This window comes from Salmo salar, chromosome ssa11 (assembly GCF_905237065.1).
Source record: "Salmo salar chromosome ssa11, Ssal_v3.1, whole genome shotgun sequence".
Taxonomy (NCBI): domain Eukaryota; kingdom Metazoa; phylum Chordata; class Actinopteri; order Salmoniformes; family Salmonidae; genus Salmo; species Salmo salar.
The window spans coordinates 108,050,863-108,072,536 of record NC_059452.1 but is presented as its reverse complement, the minus strand read 5'-3'; the positions used below and the strand labels follow the sequence as shown (position 1 = coordinate 108,072,536).

The 21,674-nt window shown below is 49.1% G+C and overlaps 1 protein-coding gene across 1 annotated transcript in view; it reads left to right on the top strand.

Moving 5' to 3' along the window:
• Nucleotides 1–21,674, top strand: part of LOC106590939 (protocadherin Fat 3) — a gene marked incomplete at its 3' end in the record, with an annotated part of 93,208 nt that overhangs the window by 465 nt on the left and 71,069 nt on the right. The window contains exons 2-5 of the mRNA XM_045688914.1: nt 697–849; nt 1,022–1,156; nt 4,080–4,352; nt 16,894–17,056. Of these exons, the coding sequence (XP_045544870.1) occupies nt 697–849; nt 1,022–1,156; nt 4,080–4,352; nt 16,894–17,056 (724 nt within the window). The remainder of the gene's footprint in view (nt 1–696; nt 850–1,021; nt 1,157–4,079; nt 4,353–16,893; nt 17,057–21,674) is intronic.

Sequence of the window (21,674 nt, the reverse complement as noted above, 5' to 3'; positions counted from 1 at the left end):
AAATGTCAAATGTTTCACAGCACCACAATGCCTACTCCACCCATGCTCTACAAAGGTTATCCAGCACCAAAATGCCTACTCCACCCATGCTCTACCAAGGTTTCACAGCACCACAATGCCTATTCCACCCATGCTCTACAAAGGTTATCCAGCACCAAAATGCCTACTCCACCCATGCTCTACCAAGGTTTCATAGCACCACAATGCCTATTCCACCCATGCTCTACCAAGGTTTCACAGCACCACAATGCCTACTCCACCCATGCTCTACCAAGGTTTCACAGCACCACAATGGCTACTCCACCCATGCTCTACAAAGGTTATCCAGCACCACAATGCCTACTCCACCCATGCTCTACAAAGGTTATCCAGCACCACAATGCCTACTCCACCCATGCTCTACCAAGGTTTTCCAGCACACAGTTTTGACCTACTACAGTAGCTATGTTGGTCTAACGTCCTGCAAACAATGTATAGGCAGGTTGCTTAGGATCCAAACCTTCTCAAACATCCTAATTCATAATCTAAGAGAAGGTAGTCCCTATGTTTCTGGCTTCAGACCAATGTCTACTTCTCGCTTAAAACATAGTTTGTTGTTTCTAATACATTTTAATACAGTTTATAATGCATTATAATACCTTGTTGTTATAAGCTTGTATGACGTTATAATGATCCTGCCTTTGTGTTTCTCTACAGGGAGGGACGTTCCTGGTGGAGAGAGAGACGGGTCTGGTCCGGCTGACCAATCCTCTGGACTATGAACTGATTAGCATCTTCAGGTTTAAAGTCTCAGCTACGACTCGACGAGACCTCAAAGAGTCCATCTCTACTGTCGACGTGGAGGTGAAGGTGAGGAATTGACGTGTGTGTGTGTGTGTGTGTGTGTGTGTGTGTGTGTGTGTGTGTGTGTGTGTAGCAGGACTGTAGAATAACATATTAAACATGTGGAGGTAGGGTTTCTACCCTTTCCAAAGAGTTTGACTCAGTTTACTTAACCCTCCTCCTCGTCCTCTCTCAATAGATTCTGGACATAAATGACAACAAGCCATTGTTCGAGACCAGTTCCTATGTTGCCATGGTGATGGAGGGGATGCCCGTGGGTACCAGGGTGGTCCAGGTGCGGGCGCTCGACCCTGACTGGGGCTCCAACGGACAGGTATTATACTGTCTTCTCTGTTATTATTTACTTCATTATTATCATATTATCATCTTAGTATCATATTATCACCTTAGTATCATCTTATCATCTTATTATCATCTTAGTATCATATTATCATCTTAGTATCATGTTATCATCGTATTATCATGTTATCATCTTAGTATCATATTATCATCTTAGTATCATATTATCATCTTAGTATCATGTTATCATCGTATTATCATGTTATCATCTTAGTATCATATTATCACCTTAGTATCATCTTATCATCTTATTATCATCTTAGTATCATGTTATCATCTTAGTATCTTATTATCTTAGTATCATATTATCTTAGTATTATATTATCATCTTATTATCATATCATCTTAGTATTATATTATCATCATAGTATCATATCATCTTAGTATCATATCATCTTAGTATCATATTATCATCATAGTATCATAGTATTATATTATCATCTTAGTAGTATCATATTATCATCTTATTATCATAGTATTATATTATCATCTTATTATCATAGTATTATATTATCACCATAGTATTATATTATCACCTTAGTATCATATTATCATCATAGTATCATATTATCATCATAGTATCATATCATCTCAGTATCATATCATCTTAGTATTATATTATCACCATAGTATTATATTATCACCTTAGTATCATGTTATCATAGTATCATATTATCATCATAGTATCATATTATCATCTTAGTATCATGTTATCATCTTAGTATCATATTATCATCTTAGTATCATGTTATCATCTTAGTATCATATTATCATCTTAGTATCATGTTATCATCTTAGTATCATATTATCATCTTAGTAGTATCATATTATCATCTTAGTATCATGTTATCATCTTAGTATCATGTTATCATCTTAGTATCATATTATCATCTTAGTAGTATTATATTATCATCTTAGTATCATGTTATCATCTTAGTATCATGTTATCATCTTAGTATCATATTATCATCTTAGTAGTATTATATTATCATCTTAGTATCATGTTATCATCTTAGTATCATGTTATCATCTTAGTAGTACTTTATGGTGGTAAAAAAATAAGTCGACAAATGATGATCGCTGTTAACCGGTGAATTATGTTTAAATTTAATTTGTCACAACAGGCTTCGTAAACTACAGGCTATGATTGAAATGCGGGACCTTCCCAGCGATGCAGAGAGAAAGAAAATTGAGAAATAATAGAAAAGTAATGACGAGTAATAATAAAGTAATAATAAATACACAATGAGTAACGATAACATGGCTATATACACAGGGTACCAGTACCGAGTTGATGTGCAGGGGTACAGCCTTCCCTGTAGCTCAATTGGTAGAGCATGGTGTTTGCAACGCCAGGATTGTGGGTTCGATTCCCACGGGGGGCCAGCACAGAACAAAAAAAAAAAATGTATGAAATGTATGCATTCACTACTGTAAGTCGCTCTGGATAAGAGCGTCTGCTAAATGACTAAAATGTAAAATGTAATACAAGGTAATAACATGGCTATATACACAGGGTACCAGTACCGAGTCAATGTGCAGGGGTACCAGGTAATAACATGGCTATATACACATGGTACCAGTACTGAGTCGATGTGCAGGGGTACCAGGTAATTGAGATAGATATGTACATATAACTAGGAATAAAGTGACAGATAATAACCATTAACAGCAGCAGTAGTATGTGATGAGTAAAAAAAAAAAAGTTAGTGCAAAAAGGGTCAATGCAGATAGTTAAATAGCTAACCAACTGGCTAACCTGCCTAACTATTTAGCAGTCTTATGGCTTGGGGGTAGAAGCTGTTCAGGGTCCTGTTGGTTCCAGACTTGGAGCAGCGCTACCACTTGCCACGCGGTAGCAGGGAGAACAGTCTATGACTTGGGTGGCTGGAGTCTTTGACAATTTTTTGGGCCTTCCTCTGACACCGCCTGGTATAGAGGTCCTGGATGCCAGGGAGCTTGGCCCGAGTGATGTACTGGGCCGTACGCACTACCCTCCGTAGTGCCTTGTGGTCGGATGCCAAGCAGTTGCTATACCAGGCGGTGATGCAACCCGTCAGGATGCTCTCAATGGTGCAGCTGTAGAACCTTTTGAGGATCTAAGGACCCATGCGAAATCATTTCAGCCTCCTGAGGGGGAATAGGTGTTCTTCACGACTGTGTTGGTGTCTGTGGACTGTTAAGATCCTTAGTGATGTGGACACCGAGGACCTTGAAGGGGAATAAAACATATTTTGCATCTTCAAGTGGTAGGCATGTTATGTAAATCAAATGATACAAATCCCCCAAAAAATCTATTTTAATTCCAGGTTGTAAGGCAACAAAATAGGAAAAATGCCAAGGGGGTGAATACTTTTGCAAGCCACTGTATTTCCGCAATAGATGGGTAAACTAGGGTTTTTTTCCTAGCCACTGTGCTTCTACACCTGCATTGCTTGCTGTTTACCCTTAACGATTCCACTGTCCTCCTCTTCCTCCCCCTCTTCCCCCTCCTCATCTCTTACTTCTCCTCTTGTTCCTCCTGTTCCTCCTCCTCTTACTCCTCCCCCTTCCCCTCCTCCTCCCCCTCCTCCTCTTCCTCCCCCACCCCTCTCCTCCTCTTGTTCCCCCACCTCCTCCTCCTCCTCCTCCTCCTCCTCGTCCCCCTCCTCCTCCTCCTCCTCCTCCTCCCCCTCCTCCCCCTCCTCCTCCTCCTCCTACTCCTCCCCCTCCTCCTCCCCCTCCTCCTCCTCCTCCTCCCCCTCCCCTCCCCTCCTCCTCCTCCTCCTCCCCCTCCTCCCCTCCTCCTCCCCCTCCTCCTCCTCCTCCTCCTCCTCCTCCCCCTCCTCCCCCTCCTCCTCCCCCTCCTCCCCTCCTCCTCCCCCTCCTCCTCCTCCTCCCCCTCCTCTTTATTCCAGGTCACCTACAGCTTGGGTACTCCACTTAACCAGATCCAGAAGAACAGACCAGACCGTACATCCGCTGGTTCCTCATCTGTTATTACTGGTACCAGTACTGGTTCAACTAGTCGTTCTACTGGTACCGGACCGGCGTTCTCCATTGACAGTAAAACGGGCTGGATCACTACCCTGTCTGTTCTGGACCACGAGGCTGGTCCCAGCTATACCTTCGTGGTGGTGTCTTCAGACCTTGGAGAGCTGTTACAGCTATCCTCCACCACTGTCGTCACGGTGAGTGCAGGGGTAGTGTCTGTGTGTAGGGGGGGTAGTGTCTGTGTGTAGGGGGGTAGTGTCTGTGTGTAGGGGGGTAGTGTCTGTGTGTAGGGGGGTAGTGTCTGTGTGTAGGGGGTAGTGTCTGTGTGGTGGGGGGTAGTGTCTGTGTGCAGGGGGGTAGTGTCTCTGTGCAGGGGGGTAGTGTCTGTGTGTAGGGGGGTAGTGTCTGTGTGCAGGGGGGGTAGTGTCTGTGTGCAGGGGGGTAGTGTCTGTGTGTAGGGGGGGGTAGTGTCTGTGTGCAGGGGGGGTAGTGTCTGTGTGTAGGGGGTAGTGTCTGTGTGCAGGGGGGGTAGTGTCTGTGTGTAGGGGGGTAGTGTCTGTGTGCAGGGGGGTAGTGTCTGTGTGTAGGGGGGTAGTGTCTGTGTGTAGGGGGGTAGTGTCTGTGTGTAGGGGGGGGTAGTGTCTGTGTGTAGGGGGGGTAGTGTCTGTGTGTAGGGGGGGTAGTGTCTGTGTGTAGGGGGGTGGTGTCTGTGTGTGTAGTGGGGGGGTAGTGTCTGTGTGTAGGGGGGGGTAGTGTCTGTGTGTAGGGGGGTAGTGTCTGTGTGTAGGGGGGTAGTGTCTGTGTGTGGGGGGGGTAGTGTCTGTGTGTAGGGGGGGTAGTGTCTGTGTGTAGGGGGGGTAGTGTCTGTGTGTGTAGGGGGGTAGTGTCTGTGTGTAGGGGGGTAGTGTCTGTGTGTAGGGGGGTAGTGTCTGTGTGTAGGGGGTAGTGTCTGTGTGTAGGGGGGTAGTGTCTGTGTGTAGGGGGGTAGTGTCTGTGTGTAGGGGGGTAGTGTCTGTGTGTAGGGGGGTAGTGTCTGTGTGTAGGGGGGGTAGTGTCTGTGTGTAGGGGGGGTAGTGTCTGTGTGTAGGGGGGGTAGTGTCTGTGTGTAGGGGGGTAGTGTCTGTGTGTAGGGGGGTAGTGTCTGTGTGTAGGGGGGTAGTGTCTGTGTGTAGGGGGGTAGTGTCTGTGTGTAGGGGGGTAGTGTCTGTGTGTAGGGGGGTAGTGTCTGTGTGTAGGGGGGTAGTGTCTGTGTGTAGGGGGGGTAGTGTCTGTGTGTAGGGGGGTAGTGTCTGTGTGTAGGGGGGTAGTGTCTGTGTGTAGGGGGGGTAGTGTCTGTGTAGGGGGGTAGTGTCTGTGTGTAGGGGGGTAGTGTCTGTGTGTAGGGGGGTAGTGTCTGTGTGTAGGGGGGTAGTGTCTGTGTGTAGGGGGGGTAGTGTCTGTGTGTAGGGGGGGTAGTGTCTGTGTGTAGGGGGTAGGGGGTAGTGTCTGTGTGTAGGGGGGTAGTGTCTGTGTGTGTAGGGGGGTAGTGTCTGTGTGTAGGGGGGTAGTGTCTGTGTGTAGGGGGGTAGTGTCTGTGTGTAGGGGGGGTAGTGTCTGTGTGTAGGGGGGTAGTGTCTGTGTGTGTGGGGGTAGTGTCTGTGTGTAGGGGGGTAGTGTCTGTGTGTAGGGGGGTAGTGTCTGTGTGTAGGGGGGTAGTGTCTGTGTGTAGGGGGGGTAGTGTCTGTGTGTAGGGGGGTAGTGTCTGTGTGTAGGGGGGTAGTGTCTGTGTGTGGGGTAGTGTCTGTGTGTAGGGGGGTAGTGTCTGTGTGTAGGGGGGGTAGTGTCTGTGTGTAGGGGGGTAGTGTCTGTGTGTAGGGGGGTAGTGTCTGTGTGTAGGGGGGTAGTGTCTGTGTGTGTAGGGGGGTAGTGTCTGTGTGTAGGGGGGGTAGTGTCTGTGTGTAGGGGGGTAGTGTCTGTGTGTAGGGGGTAGTGTCTGTGTGTAGGGGGGTAGTGTCTGTGTGTAGGGGGGTAGTGTCTGTGTGTAGGGGGGTAGTGTCTGTGTGTAGGGGGTAGTGTCTGTGTGTAGGGGGGGTAGTGTCTGTGTGTGGGTAGTGTCTGTGTGTAGGGGGTGGTGTCTGTAGGGGGGTAGTGTCTGTGTAGGGGGGGTAGTGTCTGTGTGTAGGGGGGTAGTGTCTGTGTGTAGGGGGGTAGTGTCTGTGTGTAGGGGGGGTAGTGTCTGTGTGTAGGGGGGGTAGTGTCTGTGTGTAGGGGGGTAGTGTCTGTGTGTAGGGGGGGTAGTGTCTGTGTGTGGGGGGTAGTGTCTGTGTGTAGGGGGTAGTGTCTGTGTGTAGGGGGGTAGTGTCTGTGTGTAGGGGGGGTAGTGTCTGTGTGTAGGGGGGTAGTGTCTGTGTGGGGGGTAGTGTCTGTGTGTAGGGGGGGTAGTGTCTGTGTGTAGGGGGTAGTGTCTGTGTGTAGGGGGGGTAGTGTCTGTGTGTAGGGGGGTAGTGTCTGTGTGTAGGGGGGGTAGTGTCTGTGTGTAGGGGGTAGTGTCTGTGTGTAGGGGGGTAGTGTCTGTGTGTAGGGGGGGTAGTGTCTGTGTGTAGGGGGGTAGTGTCTGTGTGTAGGGGGGTAGTGTCTGTGTGGGGGGTAGTGTCTGTGTGTAGGGGGGGTAGTGTCTGTGTGTAGGGGGGTAGTGTCTGTGTGTAGGGGGGTAGTGTCTGTGTGTAGGGGGGGTAGTGTCTGTGTGTAGGGGGGTAGTGTCTGTGTGTAGGGGGGTAGTGTCTGTGTGTAGGGGGGTAGTGTCTGTGTGTAGGGGGGGTAGTGTCTGTGTGTAGGGGGGTAGTGTCTGTGTGTGTAGGGGGGTAGTGTCTGTGTGTGTAGGGGGTAGTGTCTGTGTGTAGGGGGGGTAGTGTCTGTGTGTAGGGGGGTAGTGTCTGTGTGTAGGGGGGTAGTGTCTGTGTGTAGGGGGGTAGTGTCTGTGTGTAGGGGGGGTAGTGTCTGTGTGTAGGGGGGTAGTGTCTGTGTGTAGGGGGTAGTGTCTGTGTGTAGGGGGGTAGTGTCTGTAGGGGGGTAGTGTCTGTGTGTAGGGGGGTAGTGTCTGTGTGTAGGGGGGGTAGTGTCTGTGTGGGGGGGTAGTGTCTGTGTGTAGGGGGGTAGTGTCTGTGTGTAGGGGGTAGTGTCTGTGTGTAGGGGGGGTAGTGTCTGTGTAGGGGGGGTAGTGTCTGTGTAGGGGGGTAGTGTCTGTGTGTAGGGGGGTAGTGTCTGTGTGTAGGGGGGTAGTGTCTGTGTGTAGGGGGGTAGTGTCTGTGTGTAGGGGGGTAGTGTCTGTGTGTAGGGGGGGTAGTGTCTGTGTGTAGGGGGGGTAGTGTCTGTGTGTAGGGGGGTAGTGTCTGTGTGTAGGGGGGTAGTGTCTGTGTGTAGGGGGGTAGTGTCTGTGTGTAGGGGGGGTAGTGTCTGTGTGTAGGGGGGTAGTGTCTGTGTGTAGGGGGGTAGTGTCTGTGTGTAGGGGGGTAGTGTCTGTGTGTAGGGGGGTAGTGTCTGTGTGTAGGGGGGTAGTGTCTGTGTGTAGGGGGGTAGTGTCTGTGTGTAGGGGGGTAGTGTCTGTGTGTAGGGGGGTGGTGTCTGTGTGTAGGGGGGTAGTGTCTGTGTGTAGGGGGGTAGTGTCTGTGTGTAGGGGGGTAGTGTCTGTGTGTAGGGGGGGTAGTGTCTGTGTGTAGGGGGGTAGTGTCTGTGTGTAGGGGGGGGTAGTGTCTGTGTGTAGGGGGGTAGTGTCTGTGTGTAGGGGGGTAGTGTCTGTGTGTAGGGGGGTAGTGTCTGTGTGTAGGGGGGGTAGTGTCTGTGTGTAGGGGGTAGTGTCTGTGTGTAGGGGGGGTAGTGTCTGTGTGTAGGGGGGTAGTGTCTGTGTGTAGGGGGTAGTGTCTGTGTGTAGGGGGGTAGTGTCTGTGTGTAGGGGGGGTAGTGTCTGTGTGTGTGTGTGTAGGGGGGTAGTGTCTGTGTGTAGGGGGGGTAGTGTCTGTGTGTAGGGGGGTAGTGTCTGTGTGTAGGGGGGTAGTGTCTGTGTGTAGGGGGGGTAGTGTCTGTGTGTAGGGGGGGTAGTGTCTGTGTGTAGGGGGGGTAGTGTCTGTGTGTAGGGGGGGTAGTGTCTGTGTGTAGGGGGGGTAGTGTCTGTGTGTAGGGGGGGGTAGTGTCTGTGTGTGGGGGGTAGTGTCTGTGTGTAGGGGGTAGTGTCTGTGTGTAGGGGGGTAGTGTCTGTGTGTAGGGGGGTAGTGTCGTGTGTAGGGGGGGGTAGTGTCTGTGTAGGGGGGGGTAGTGTCTGTGTGTAGGGGGTAGTGTCTGTGTGTAGGGGGGTAGTGTCTGTGTGTAGGGGGGGTAGTGTCTGTGTGTAGGGGGTAGTGTCTGTGTGTAGGGGGGTAGTGTCTGTGTGTAGGGGGGGTAGTGTCTGTGTGTAGGGGGGGTAGTGTCTGTGTGTAGGGGGGGGTAGTGTCTGTGTGTAGGGGGGGTAGTGTCTGTGTGTAGGGGGTAGTGTCTGTGTGTAGGGGGGGTAGTGTCTGTGTGAGGGGGTAGTGTCTGTGTGTAGGGGGGGTAGTGTCTGTGTGTAGGGGGGGTAGTGTCTGTGTGTAGGGGGTAGTGTCTGTGTGTAGGGGGGTAGTGTCTGTGTGTAGGGGGGTAGTGTCTGTGTGTAGGGGGTAGTGTCTGTGTGTAGGGGGGTAGTGTCTGTGTGTAGGGGGGGTAGTGTCTGTGTGTAGGGGGGTAGTGTCTGTGTGTAGGGGGGTAGTGTCTGTGTGTAGGGGGGTAGTGTCTGTGTGTGTAGGGGGGTAGTGTCTGTGTGTAGGGGGGTAGTGTCTGTGTGTAGGGGGGTAGTGTCTGTGTGTAGGGGGGTAGTGTCTGTGTGTAGGGGGGGTAGTGTCTGTGTGTAGGGGGGTAGTGTCTGTGTGTAGGGGGGTAGTGTCTGTGTGTAGGGGGTAGTGTCTGTGTGTAGGGGGGTAGTGTCTGTGTGTAGGGGGGTAGTGTCTGTGTGTAGGGGGGTAGTGTCTGTGTGTAGGGGGGGTAGTGTCTGTGTGTAGGGGGGGTAGTGTCTGTGTAGGGGGGTAGTGTCTGTGTGTAGGGGGTAGTGTCTGTGTGTAGGGGGGTAGTGTCTGTGTAGGGGGTAGTGTCTGTGTGTAGGGGGTAGTGTCTGTGTGTAGGGGGGTAGTGTCTGTGTGTAGGGGGGTAGTGTCTGTGTGTAGGGGGGTAGTGTCTGTGTGTAGGGGGTAGTGTCTGTGTGTAGGGGGGTAGTGTCTGTGTGTAGGGGGGGTAGTGTCTGTGTGTAGGGGGTAGTGTCTGTGTGTAGGGGGTAGTGTCTGTGTAGGGGGGGTAGTGTCTGTGTGTAGGGGGGTAGTGTCTGTGTGTAGGGGGGTAGTGTCTGTGTGTAGGGGGGTAGTGTCTGTGTGTAGGGGGGGTAGTGTCTGTGTGTAGGGGGGTAGTGTCTGTGTGTAGGGGGGGTAGTGTCTGTGTGTAGGGGGGTAGTGTCTGTGTGAGGGGGGTAGTGTCTGTGTGTAGGGGGGTAGTGTCTGTGTGTAGGGGGGTAGTGTCTGTGTGTAGGGGGGGTAGTGTCTGTGTGTAGGGGGTAGTGTCTGTGTGTAGGGGGGGGTAGTGTCTGTGTGTAGGGGGGTAGTGTCTGTGTGTAGGGGGTAGTGTCTGTGTGTAGGGGGGTAGTGTCTGTGTGTAGGGGGGGTAGTGTCTGTGTGTAGGGGGGGTAGTGTCTGTGTGTAGGGGGGTAGTGTCTGTGTGTAGGGGGGTAGTGTCTGTGTGTAGGGGGGGTAGTGTCTGTGTGTAGGGGGGGTAGTGTCTGTGTGTAGGGGGGTAGTGTCTGTGTGTAGGGGGGGTAGTGTCTGTGTGTAGGGGGGTAGTGTCTGTGTGTAGGGGGGTAGTGTCTGTGTGTAGGGGGGGTAGTGTCTGTGTGTAGGGGGGTAGTGTCTGTGTGTAGGGGGGGTAGTGTCTGTGTGTAGGGGGGGGTAGTGTCTGTGTGTAGGGGGGTAGTGTCTGTGTGTAGGGGGGTAGTGTCTGTGTGTAGGGGGGTAGTGTCTGTGTAGGGGGGTAGTGTCTGTGTGTAGGGGGGTAGTGTCTGTGTGTAGGGGGGTAGTGTCTGTGTGTAGGGGGGTAGTGTCTGTGTGTAGGGGGGTAGTGTCTGTGTGTAGGGGGGTAGTGTCTGTGTGTAGGGGGGTAGTGTCTGTGTGTAGGGGGGGTAGTGTCTGTGTGTAGGGGGGGTAGTGTCTGTGTGTAGGGGGGGTAGTGTCTGTGTGTAGGGGGGGTAGTGTCTGTGTGTAGGGGGGTAGTGTCTGTGTAGGGGGGGTAGTGTCTGTGTGTAGGGGGGGTAGTGTCTGTGTGTAGGGGGGTAGTGTCTGTGTGTAGGGGGGGTAGTGTCTGTGTGTAGGGGGGTAGTGTCTGTGTGTAGGGGGGTAGTGTCTGTGTGTAGGGGGGGTAGTGTCTGTGTGTAGGGGGTAGTGTCTGTGTGTAGGGGGGGTAGTGTCTGTGTGTAGGGGGGGTAGTGTCTGTGTGTAGGGGGGTAGTGTCTGTGTGTAGGGGGGTAGTGTCTGTGTGTAGGGGGGGTAGTGTCTGTGTGTAGGGGGGTAGTGTCTGTGTGTAGGGGGGTAGTGTCTGTGTGTAGGGGGGTAGTGTCTGTGTGTAGGGGGGGTAGTGTCTTGTGTAGGGGGGGTAGTGTCTGTGTGTAGGGGGTAGTGTCTGTGTAGGGGGGTAGTGTCTGTGTGTAGGGGGGTAGTGTCTGTGTGTAGGGGGGTAGTGTCTGTGTGTAGGGGGTAGTGTCTTGTGTAGGGGGGTAGTGTCTGTGTAGGGGGGTAGTGTCTGTGTGTAGGGGGTAGTGTCTGTGTGTAGGGGGGTAGTGTCTGTGTGTAGGGGGGTAGTGTCTGTGTGTAGGGGGGTAGTGTCTGTGTGTAGGGGGGTAGTGTCTGTGTGTAGGGGGGTAGTGTCTGTGTGTAGGGGGGTAGTGTCTGTGTGTAGGGGGGTAGTGTCTGTGTGTAGGGGGGGTAGTGTCTGTGTGTAGGGGGGTAGTGTCTGTGTGTAGGGGGGGTAGTGTCTGTGTGTAGGGGGTAGTGTCTGTGTGTAGGGGGGGTAGTGTCTGTGTGTGGGGGGTAGTGTCTGTGTGTAGGGGGGTAGTGTCTGTGTGTAGGGGGGGTAGTGTCTGTGTGTAGGGGGGGTAGTGTCTGTGTGTAGGGGGGTAGTGTCTGTGTGTAGGGGGGGGTAGTGTCTGTGTGTAGGGGGGTAGTGTCTGTGTGTAGGGGGTAGTGTCTGTGTGTAGGGGGGTAGTGTCTGTGTGTAGGGGGGTAGTGTCTGTGTGTAGGGGGGTAGTGTCTGTGTGTAGGGGGGTAGTGTCTGTGTGTAGGGGGGGGTCTGGGGGTAGTGTCTGTGTGTAGGGGGGTAGTGTCTGTGTGTAGGGGGGTAGTGTCTGTGTAGGGGGGGTAGTGTCTGTGTGTAGGGGGGTAGTGTCTGTGTGTAGGGGGGTAGTGTCTGTGTGTAGGGGGGGTAGTGTCTGTGTGTAGGGGGTAGTGTCTGTGTGTAGGGGGGTAGTGTCTGTGTAGGGGGGGGTAGTGTCTGTGTGTAGGGGGGTAGTGTCTGTGTGTGTAGGGGGGTAGTGTCTGTGTGTAGGGGGGGTAGTGTCTGTGTGTAGGGGGGTAGTGTCTGTGTGTAGGGGGGTAGTGTCTGTGTGTAGGGGGGTAGTGTCTGTGTGTGGGGGGGTAGTGTCTGTGTGTAGGGGGGGTAGTGTCTGTGTGTAGGGGGGTAGTGTCTGTGTGTGGGGGGTAGTGTCTGTGTGTAGGGGGGTAGTGTCTGTGTGTAGGGGGGTAGTGTCTGTGTGTAGGGGGGGTAGTGTCTGTGTGTAGGGGGGTAGTGTCTGTGTAGGGGGGTAGTGTCTGTGTGTAGGGGGGGTAGTGTCTGTGTGTAGGGGGGTAGTGTCTGTGTGTAGGGGGGTAGTGTCTGTGTGTAGGGGGGGTAGTGTCTGTGTGTAGGGGGGTAGTGTCTGTGTGTAGGGGGGTAGTGTCTGTGTGTAGGGGGGTAGTGTCTGTGTGTGTAGGGGGGTAGTGTCTGTGTAGGGGGGTAGTGTCTGTGTGTAGGGGGGGTAGTGTCTGTGTGTAGGGGGGTAGTGTCTGTGTGTAGGGGGGTAGTGTCTGTGTGTAGGGGGGTAGTGTCTGTGTGTAGGGGGGTAGTGTCTGTGTGTGGGGGGGTAGTGTCTGTGTGTAGGGGGGTAGTGTCTGTGTGTAGGGGGTAGTGTCTGTGTGTAGGGGGGTAGTGTCTGTGTGTAGGGGGGGTAGTGTCTGTGTGTAGGGGGTAGTGTCTGTGTGTAGGGGGGTAGTGTCTGTGTGTAGGGGGGTAGTGTCTGTGGTGGGGGTAGTGTCTGTGTGTAGGGGGGTAGTGTCTGTGTGTAGGGGGTAGTGTCTGTGTGTAGGGGGGTAGTGTCTGTGTGTAGGGGGGTAGTGTCTGTGTGTAGGGGGGTAGTGTCTGTGTGTAGGGGGGGTAGTGTCTGTGTGTAGGGGGGGTAGTGTCTGTGTGTAGGGGGGGTAGTGTCTGTGTGTAGGGGGGGGTAGTGTCTGTGTGTAGGGGGGTAGTGTCTGTGTGTAGGGGGGTAGTGTCTGTGTGTAGGGGGGTAGTGTCTGTGTGTAGGGGGGGTAGTGTCTGTGTGTAGGGGGTAGTGTCTGTGTGGGGGGGGTAGTGTCTGTGTGTAGGGGGGTAGTGTCTGTGTGTGGGGGGTAGTGTCTGTGTGTAGGGGGGTAGTGTCTGTGTGTAGGGGGGGTAGTGTCTGTGTGTAGGGGGGTAGTGTCTGTGTGTGTAGTGTAGGGGGGGTAGTGTCTGTGTGTAGGGGGGTAGTGTCTGTGTGTAGGGGGGTAGTGTCTGTGTGTAGGGGGGGTAGTGTCTGTGTAGGGGGGGTAGTGTCTGTGTGTAGGGGGGTAGTGTCTGTGTGTAGGGGGGTAGTGTCTGTGTGTAGGGGGGTAGTGTCTGTGTGTAGGGGGGTAGTGTCTGTGTGTAGGGGGGGTAGTGTCTGTGTAGGGGGTAGTGTCTGTGTGTAGGGGGGGGTAGTGTCTGTGTGTAGGGGGGTAGTGTCTGTGTGTAGGGGGGGGTAGTGTCTGTGTGTAGGGGGGGGTAGTGTCTGTGTGTAGGGGGGTAGTGTCTGTGTGTAGGGGGTAGTGTCTGTGTGTAGGGGGGTAGTGTCTGTGTGTAGGGGGGTAGTGTCTGTGTGTAGGGGGTAGTGTCTGTGTGTAGGGGGGGTAGTGTCTGTGTGTAGGGGGGTAGTGTCTGTGTGTAGGGGGGGTAGTGTCTGTGTGTAGGGGGGGGTAGTGTCTGTGTGTAGGGGGGGTAGTGTCTGTGTGTAGGGGGGTAGTGTCTGTGTGTAGGGGGTAGTGTCTGTGTGTGGGGGGTAGTGTCTGTGTGTAGGGGGGTAGTGTCTGTGTGTAGGGGGGGGTAGTGTCGTGTGTAGGGGGGTAGTGTCTGTGTGTAGGGGGGTAGTGTCTGTGTGTAGGGGGGTAGTGTCTGTGTGTAGGGGGGTAGTGTCTGTGTGTAGGGGGGGTAGTGTCTGTGTGTAGGGGGGTAGTGTCTGTGTGTAGGGGGGTAGTGTCTGTGTGTAGGGGGGGTAGTGTCTGTGTAGGGGGGGGTAGTGTCTGTGTGTAGGGGGGGTAGTGTCTGTGTGTAGGGGGGTAGTGTCTGTGTGTAGGGGGGTAGTGTCTGTGTGTAGGGGGGTAGTGTCTGTGTGTAGGGGGGTAGTGTCTGTGTGTAGGGGGGGGTAGTGTCTGTGTGTAGGGGGGTAGTGTCTGTGTGTAGGGGGGTAGTGTCTGTGTGTAGGGGGGTAGTGTCTGTGTGTAGGGGGGTAGTGTCTGTGTGTAGGGGGTAGTGTCTGTGTGTAGGGGGGGTAGTGTCTGTGTGTAGGGGGGTAGTGTCTGTGTGTAGGGGGGTAGTGTCTGTGTGTAGGGGGGTAGTGTCTGTGTGTAGGGGGGTAGTGTCTGTGTGTAGGGGGGTAGTGTCTGTGTGTAGGGGGGTAGTGTCTGTGTGTAGGGGGGTAGTGTCTGTGTGTAGGGGGGTAGTGTCTGTGTGTAGGGGGTAGTGTCTGTGTGTAGGGGGGTAGTGTCTGTGTGTAGGGGGGGTAGTGTCTGTGTGTAGGGGGGGTAGTGTCTGTGTGTAGGGGGGTAGTGTCTGTGTAGGGGGGGTAGTGTCTGTGTGTAGGGGGGTAGTGTCTGTGTGTAGGGGGGGTAGTGTCTGTGTGTAGGGGGGGTAGTGTCTGTGTGTAGGGGGGTAGTGTCTGTGTGTAGGGGGGTAGTGTCTGTGTGTAGGGGGGTAGTGTCTGTGTGTAGGGGGGTAGTGTCTGTGTGTAGGGGGGGTAGTGTCTGTGTGTAGGGGGGTAGTGTCTGTGTGTAGGGGGGTAGTGTCTGTGTGTAGGGGGGGTAGTGTCTGTGTGTAGGGGGTAGTGTCTGTGTGTAGGGGGGTAGTGTCTGTGTGTAGGGGGTAGTGTCTGTGTGTAGGGGGGTAGTGTCTGTGTGTAGGGGGGGGTAGTGTCTGTGTGTAGGGGGGTAGTGTCTGTGTGTAGGGGGGGTAGTGTCTGTGTGTAGGGGGGGTAGTGTCTGTGTGTAGGGGGTAGTGTCTGTGTGTAGGGGGGGTAGTGTCTGTGTGTAGGGGGGGTAGTGTCTGTGTGTAGGGGGGTAGTGTCTGTGTAGGGGGGGGTAGTGTCTGTGTGTAGGGGGGTAGTGTCTGTGTGTAGGGGGGTAGTGTCTGTGTGTAGGGGGGTAGTGTCTGTGTGTAGGGGGGGGTAGTGTCTGTGTGTAGGGGGGGTAGTGTCTGTGTGTAGGGGGGTAGTGTCTGTGTGTAGGGGGGGTAGTGTCTGTGTGTAGGGGGTAGTGTCTGTGTGTAGGGGGGGTAGTGTCTGTGTGTAGGGGGGTAGTGTCTGTGTGTAGGGGGGTAGTGTCTGTGTGTAGGGGGGGTAGTGTCTTGTGTAGGGGGGTAGTGTCTGTGTGTAGGGGGGTAGTGTCTGTGTGTAGGGGGGTAGTGTCTGTGTGTAGGGGGGTAGTGTCTGTGTGTAGGGGGGTAGTGTCTGTGTGTAGGGGGGGTAGTGTCTGTGTGTAGGGGGTAGTGTCTGTGTGTAGGGGGGTAGTGTCTGTGTGTAGGGGGGTAGTGTCTGTGTGTAGGGGGGTAGTGTCTGTGTGTAGGGGGGGTAGTGTCTGTGTGTAGGGGGGGGGTAGTGTCTGTGTGTAGGGGGGTAGTGTCTGTGTGTAGGGGGGACTCAGGAGGAGTGGAGAAGTGAAATATAGTCTACATGTCAACAGTCTAAACCAACCCTGTCTTTACTTTAACTTTAAATACAAATGTCATCAGTGAATACAAAAATTCAAGTGTATTTTTTTTTTGGTCACAGAATATTAACAAATTGTTTTCATCAGAAGATTTTGTGTTCACTTTTTCCAGCAATCAGTAAAAACTAGTGCGCTGGAGTCTGAAGCATCAGTATCAAGCACAATATACGGGAAGATCACTGTCACATTTTTATGATTTATTTTTTTTACAATATTGAGGACATGCAGAGAATTTTACATTTACATTTACGTCATTTAGCAGACGCTCTTATCCAGAGCGACTTACAAATTGGTGCATTCACCTTATAATATCCAGTGGAACAACCACTTTACAATAGTGCATTAAATTTTAGGGGGGTTAGAAGGATTACTTTATCCTATCCCAGGTATTCCTTAAAGAGGCGGGGTTTCAGGTGTCTCCGGAAGGGAGAATGAAGTTGCGTTACTTCTAAAGTAACTGAGTTACTTTGTGACCTTCCATTGGTGTGGATTGAGGCCTATGCATTTATATCAGTTGTGTTCCTCCATTGCATTCACCTTTCCTTATTTCTATCGTGGATTGTGTTTCTGTGCGCCAATGGAAAGTCAACAAAACAATGATCAAGCCAACCTTTTGTATTGAATACATGAAATTGGATTGTAATGATACCGATGAATGATTCTTGCACACAATAACAAAATGTTATTTAAAAAAAAAGATATTTTCAACAGGAATAATATTTGATTGAATGTGTATGAGATTATTTGGTGAAATATGCATAAAAGGAGAGTAATTACCCATAATTCCTGCACCTTTTGATATTTGTATTTCCAATTTTGATCGTCATGATTTAGTTTCTGGAATTTAAAAGACTGGCTTTCTGTTTCGTTTAGTTACTAAACTTTAGTAAATAAATAGGTTATGTTCATATTTTTTGGCAGACATTGTCACGTTCGTCGTAGTAAGTGGACCAAGGCGCAGCGGGTCGAGTGCTCATCTTAACTTTATTAGTGAACACTTATTAATAAACAAAACAAGAAACGAACTAACAGAAATATATATTTTTTTTTAAATAACCCCTTTACTGGTCAGGACGTGGCAGACATCTGTGTTCTTTTTATGAAAGTATTTGTCATTTTGACGGTATAATATAGTTTTGATGTTTTTATTTTTTGAGGAGGCAACAACATTTTGAAAATACATAAACTTTTTTTGTTTTGTTGCAAAAGCCCCCCCCACCCCCCCCAAAAAAATGAAAATCAACAACATTGTTATGGAAGATCCTTGTAAGTGATTGAGGAAAAACTATAAAGTAACAGTAAAGGGACGAAATCCTAACTTCCACTTCAGTCAAATTTCAACTCTCTCCCATTGATATCAATGCATGAAGAAAACTCACACATACGCACTCTAGTAGTAAGTCGTACCTTCTCCTGTGTTCCTGTACCTCTCCAGGTGTCTGTAGCAGATGTGAATGACAACCCTCCGCGATTCGAAAGAGAGTTTTACCGGGGCGCGGTCCGAGAGAGTGACCCGCCAGGAGAGGTGGTGTCTGTCCTCAGCACCAACGACGGAGACACCACGGATCAAAACAAACTGGTCAGCTACCACATCACAGGTTAGTTAGTTAGTATGTTGGATAGTTAGTTAGTATATTGGTTAGTTAGCTAGTTAGCTAGTTAATATGTTGGTTAGTGTCACGCCCTGACCATAGAGAGCCCTTGGTTCTCTATGGTGTAGTAGGACAGGGCGTGACTAGAGGGTGTTCTAGTATATATATTTCTATGTTGGTGCTCTTGGTATGGTTCCCAATTAGAGGCAGCTGATGTTCGTTGTCTCTAATTGGGGATCATACTTAAGGCGTCCCTGTTCCCACCTGCATTGTGGGATTATTGTTTTGTGTTTGTGCGTGTAGCACCACGTAGGTCACGTGTCGTTGTTCGTTTATTGTTTGTGCTGAAGTTTCACTTGTTAATAAAGATGTGGAACTCTACGTACGCTGCACCTTGGTCCCGTTCTTACGACAACCGTGACAGTTAGTTAGTTAGTTAGTTAGTTAGTTAGTTAGTTAGTTAGTTAGTTAGTTAGTTAGTTAGTTAGTTAGTTAGTTAGACAGAATATCCCACCAAACAAGGACCAAGCAGCGTGCAACGATAGGAAAAATAAGTTGGACCTGGGAGGAGATCATGGGAGGACACGAGACACTTCCTTGGCAGGAGTTGCAGAGGACGCAGGAAGGACAGCGATGACGCCGGGGACTGCGGCCACAGAAACCCCAAGAATGTTTTTTTTTTTGGGGGGGGGGCACATGGAGCTGGCGGCTGAGCAGAGGGAAGAGCCAGAGACCATCAGGGAGGAGATAGAGAGGTGGTCGGTCGACCCAAGGAGAGTACCAGAGCCCTCCTGGGAGTCGATGGAACAATGCGAGGAGGGGTACCAGAGAATGGAGTTGGCTAGGAGTATGCGGCAACACAGGCGTTTGGAGGAACGTGTCATCAGTCCGGTGAAACCTGCGCCGGCTCCACGCATCAGGCCTCCAGTGCGCCTCCCCCAGTCCAGTACGTCCTGTGTCTTCTCCTCGCACTCGCCCTGAAGTGCGTGTCCCCAGTCCGGTACGTCCTGTGTCTCCTCCTCGCACTCGCCCTGAAGTGCGTGTCCCCAGTCCGGTACGTCCTGTGTCTCCTCCTCACACTCACCCTGAAGAGCGTGTCACCAGTCCAGTGCAACCTGTGCCGGCCCCACGCATCAGGCCTCCAGTAATAATGTGTCTTCTGAAGGTTATTGGTTGCACCAGATCTTATTTAGGGGCTTCATAGCAAAGGGATGAATACATGTACACGCACCACTTTTCAAATACAAGTTATTTTTTTCATTTCACTTCACCAATCTGGACTATTTTGTGTTTGTCCATTACACGAAATTCATATATAAAAAATCAATTTAAATTACAGGTTGTAATGCAACAAAATAGAAAAAAAACACCCAAGGAGGATAAATAGTTTTGCAAAGCACTGTAAGTGTGTGTGATCAGAACAAACTGGTCAGCTACCACAGGTTAGTATATCAGCTGGTTTAGTAAGTTAGTTAGTTAGTATGTTACTTAGTTAGTATGTTAGTATGTTAGTTAGTTAGTTAGTTAGTTAGTTAGTTAGTTAGTTAGTTAGTTAGTTAGTTAGTTAGTTAGTTAGTTAGTTAGTTAGTTAGTTAGTTAGTTAGTTAGTTAGTTAGTATGTTACTTAATTAGTATATCAGCTGGTTAGTAAGTTAGTTAGTTAGTATGTTACTTAGTTAGTATGTTACTTAGTTAGTTAGTATGTTGACCAGTTAGTTAGTTCGTTGTTGGCTAGTTAGTTAGTTCGTTAGTTACCAAGTTAGTTGGCTAGTTAGTTAGTTTGTTAGTTAGTATGTTAGCGTTAGTTAGTTAGTTAGTTAGTTAGTTAGTTAGTTAGTTAGTTAGTTAGTTAGTTAGTTAGTTCCATTCTCACAAAAAGCTTATTTCTCTCAAATTTGGTGCACAAATTTGTTTACATCCCTGTTAGTGAGCATTTCTCCTTTTGCCAAAATAATCCATCCACCTGACAGGTGTAGCATATCAAGAAGCTGATTAAACTGTATGATCATTACACAGGTACACCTTGTGCTGGGGACAATAAAAGGCCACTCTAAAATGTGCAGTTTTGTCATACAACTCAATGCCACAGATGTCTGTAGTTTTGAGGGAGCGTGTAATTGGCATGCTGACTGCAAGAATGTCCACCAGAGCTATTGCAAGAGAATTGAATGCACAAACTGTCAGAAACCGTCTCAGGGAAGCGCACCTGCGTGCTCGTTGTCCTCACCAGGGTCTTGACCTGACTGCAGTTTGACGTCGTAACCGACTTCAGTGGGAAAATGCTCACCATCGATGGCCACTGGAACGCTGGAGAAGTCTGCTCTTCACGGATGAATCCTGGTTTGAACTGTACCGGGCAGATGGCAGACTGTGTGGGCGAGCGGTTTGCTGTTGTGAACAGAGTGCCCTATGGTGGCAGTGGGGTTATCGTATGGGCAGGCATAAGCTATGGACAACAAACACAATTGCATTTTATAGATAAAATCCTGAGGCCCATTGTCGTGCCATTCATCCTCCTCCATCACCTCATGTTTCAGCATGATAATGCACGGCCCCATGTCGCAAGGATCTGAACACAATTCCTGGAAGCTGAAAATGTCCCAGTTCTTCCATGGCCTGCATACTCACCAGACATGTCCCCCATTGAGCATGTTTGGGATGCTCTGGATCGACGTGTACGACATCATGTTCCAGTTCCCGCCAATATCCAGGAACTTCACACAGCCATTGAAGAGGAGTGGGACAACATTCCACAGGCCACAATCAACAGCCTGATCAACTCTATGTGAAGGAGATGTGTCACACTGCATGAGGCAAATGGTGGTCACACCAGATACTGACTGGTTCTCTGATCCACACACCTACTATCTGTGACCAACAGATGAATATCTGTATTCCCAGTCATGTGAAATCCATAGATTAGGACCTAATGAATTTATTTAAATTGACTGATTTAATTATATGAACTGTAACTTGGTTAGTTAGTGTGTTGGTTGGTTGGTTGGTTGGTTAGTTAGTATGTTGTTTAGTTAGTGTATGTTAGTTAGCAAGTTAGTTAGTAAGTGTGTTAGTTAGATAGTATGTTGGTTAGTTAGTATTCTGGTTAGTATGTTGGTTAGTTTTCTTGTTTAGTTAGTTAGTTAGTTAGTTAGTTAGTTAGTTAGTTAGTTAGTTAGTTAGTTAGTTAGTTAGTTAGTTAGTTAGTTAGTTAGTTAGTTAGTTAGTTAGTTAGTTAGTTAGTTAGTTAGTTAGTATGTTAGTTAGTATGTTAGTTAGTTAGTTAGTTAGTTAGTTAGTTAGTTAGTTAGTTAGTTAGTTAGTTAGTTAGTTAGTTAGTTAGTTAGTTAGTTAGTTAGTTAGTTAGTTAGTCTGTTAGTGTATGTTGGTTAGCTAGTTAGTATGTTAGTTGGTTAGTTGGTTAGTTAGTTAGTTAGTATGCTGGTTAGTATGTTGGTTAGTTAGTTAGTATGCTGGTTAGTATGTTGGTTAGTTAGTTAGTATGTTGGTTGGTTAGTTAGTTAGTTAGTTAGTTAGTTAGTTAGTTAGTTAGTTAGTTAGTTAGTTAGTTAGTTAGTATGTTATGTTATGTTATGTTAGTTAGCGAGTTAGTTAGTATGTTACCCAGTTAGTTAGTATGTTAGTTAGTTAGTTAGTTAGTTAGTTAGTTAGTTAGTTAGTTAGTTAGTTAGTTAGTTACTTAGTTACTTAGTTACTTAGTTACTTAGTTAGTCTGTTGGTTAGCTAGTTAGTATGTTGGTTAGCTGGTTAGTTAGTTAGTCAGTTAGTTAGTTAGTTAGTTAGTTAGTTAGTTAGTTAGTTGGCTAGTTGGTTAGTTGGCTAGTTGGCTAGTTAGTTAGTTAGTTAGTATGTTGGCTAGTTAGTTAGTTCGTTGTTGGCTAGTTAGTTAGTCCGTTAGTTACCAAGTTAGTTAGTTAGTTAGTCAGTTAGTTAGTTAGTCAGTTAGTTAGTTAGTCAGTCAGTCAGTCAGTCAGTTAGTTAGTTAGTTAGTTAGTTAGTTAGTTAGTTAGTATGTTATGTTAGTGTATGTTAGTTAGCTAGTTAGTTAGTTAGTTAGTTAGTTAGTTAGTTAGTTAGTTAGTTAGTTAGTTAGTTGGCTAGTTATTTGGCTAGTTAGTTGGCTAGTTAGTTAGTTAGTTAGTTCGTTAGTTAGTTAGTTAGTTAGTTAGTTAGTCTGTTAGTCTGTTAGTCTGTTGGTTAGAATGTTGGTTAGTTGGTTAGTTAGTTAGTTAGTTAGTTAGTTAGTTAGTTAGTTAGTTAGTTAGTTAGTTAGTTAGTTAGTTAGTTAGTTAGTTAGTTAGTTAGTATGTTGACTAGTTAGTTAGTTCGTTGTTGGCTAGTTAGTTAGTTAGTTCGTTAGTTACCAAGTTAGTTGGCTAGTTAGTTAGTTAGTTAGTTAGTTGGCTAGTTAGTTAGTATGTTGGGTAGTTAGTTAGTTAGTTAGTCAGTTAGTTAGTTAGTCAGTTAGTTAGTTAGTCAGTCAGTCAGTCAGTCAGTCAGTTAGTTAGTTAGTTAGTTAGTTAGTTAGTTAGTATGTTATGTTAGTGTATGTTAGTTAGCTAGTTAGTTAGTTAGTTAGTTAGTTAGTTAGTTAGTTAGTTAGTTA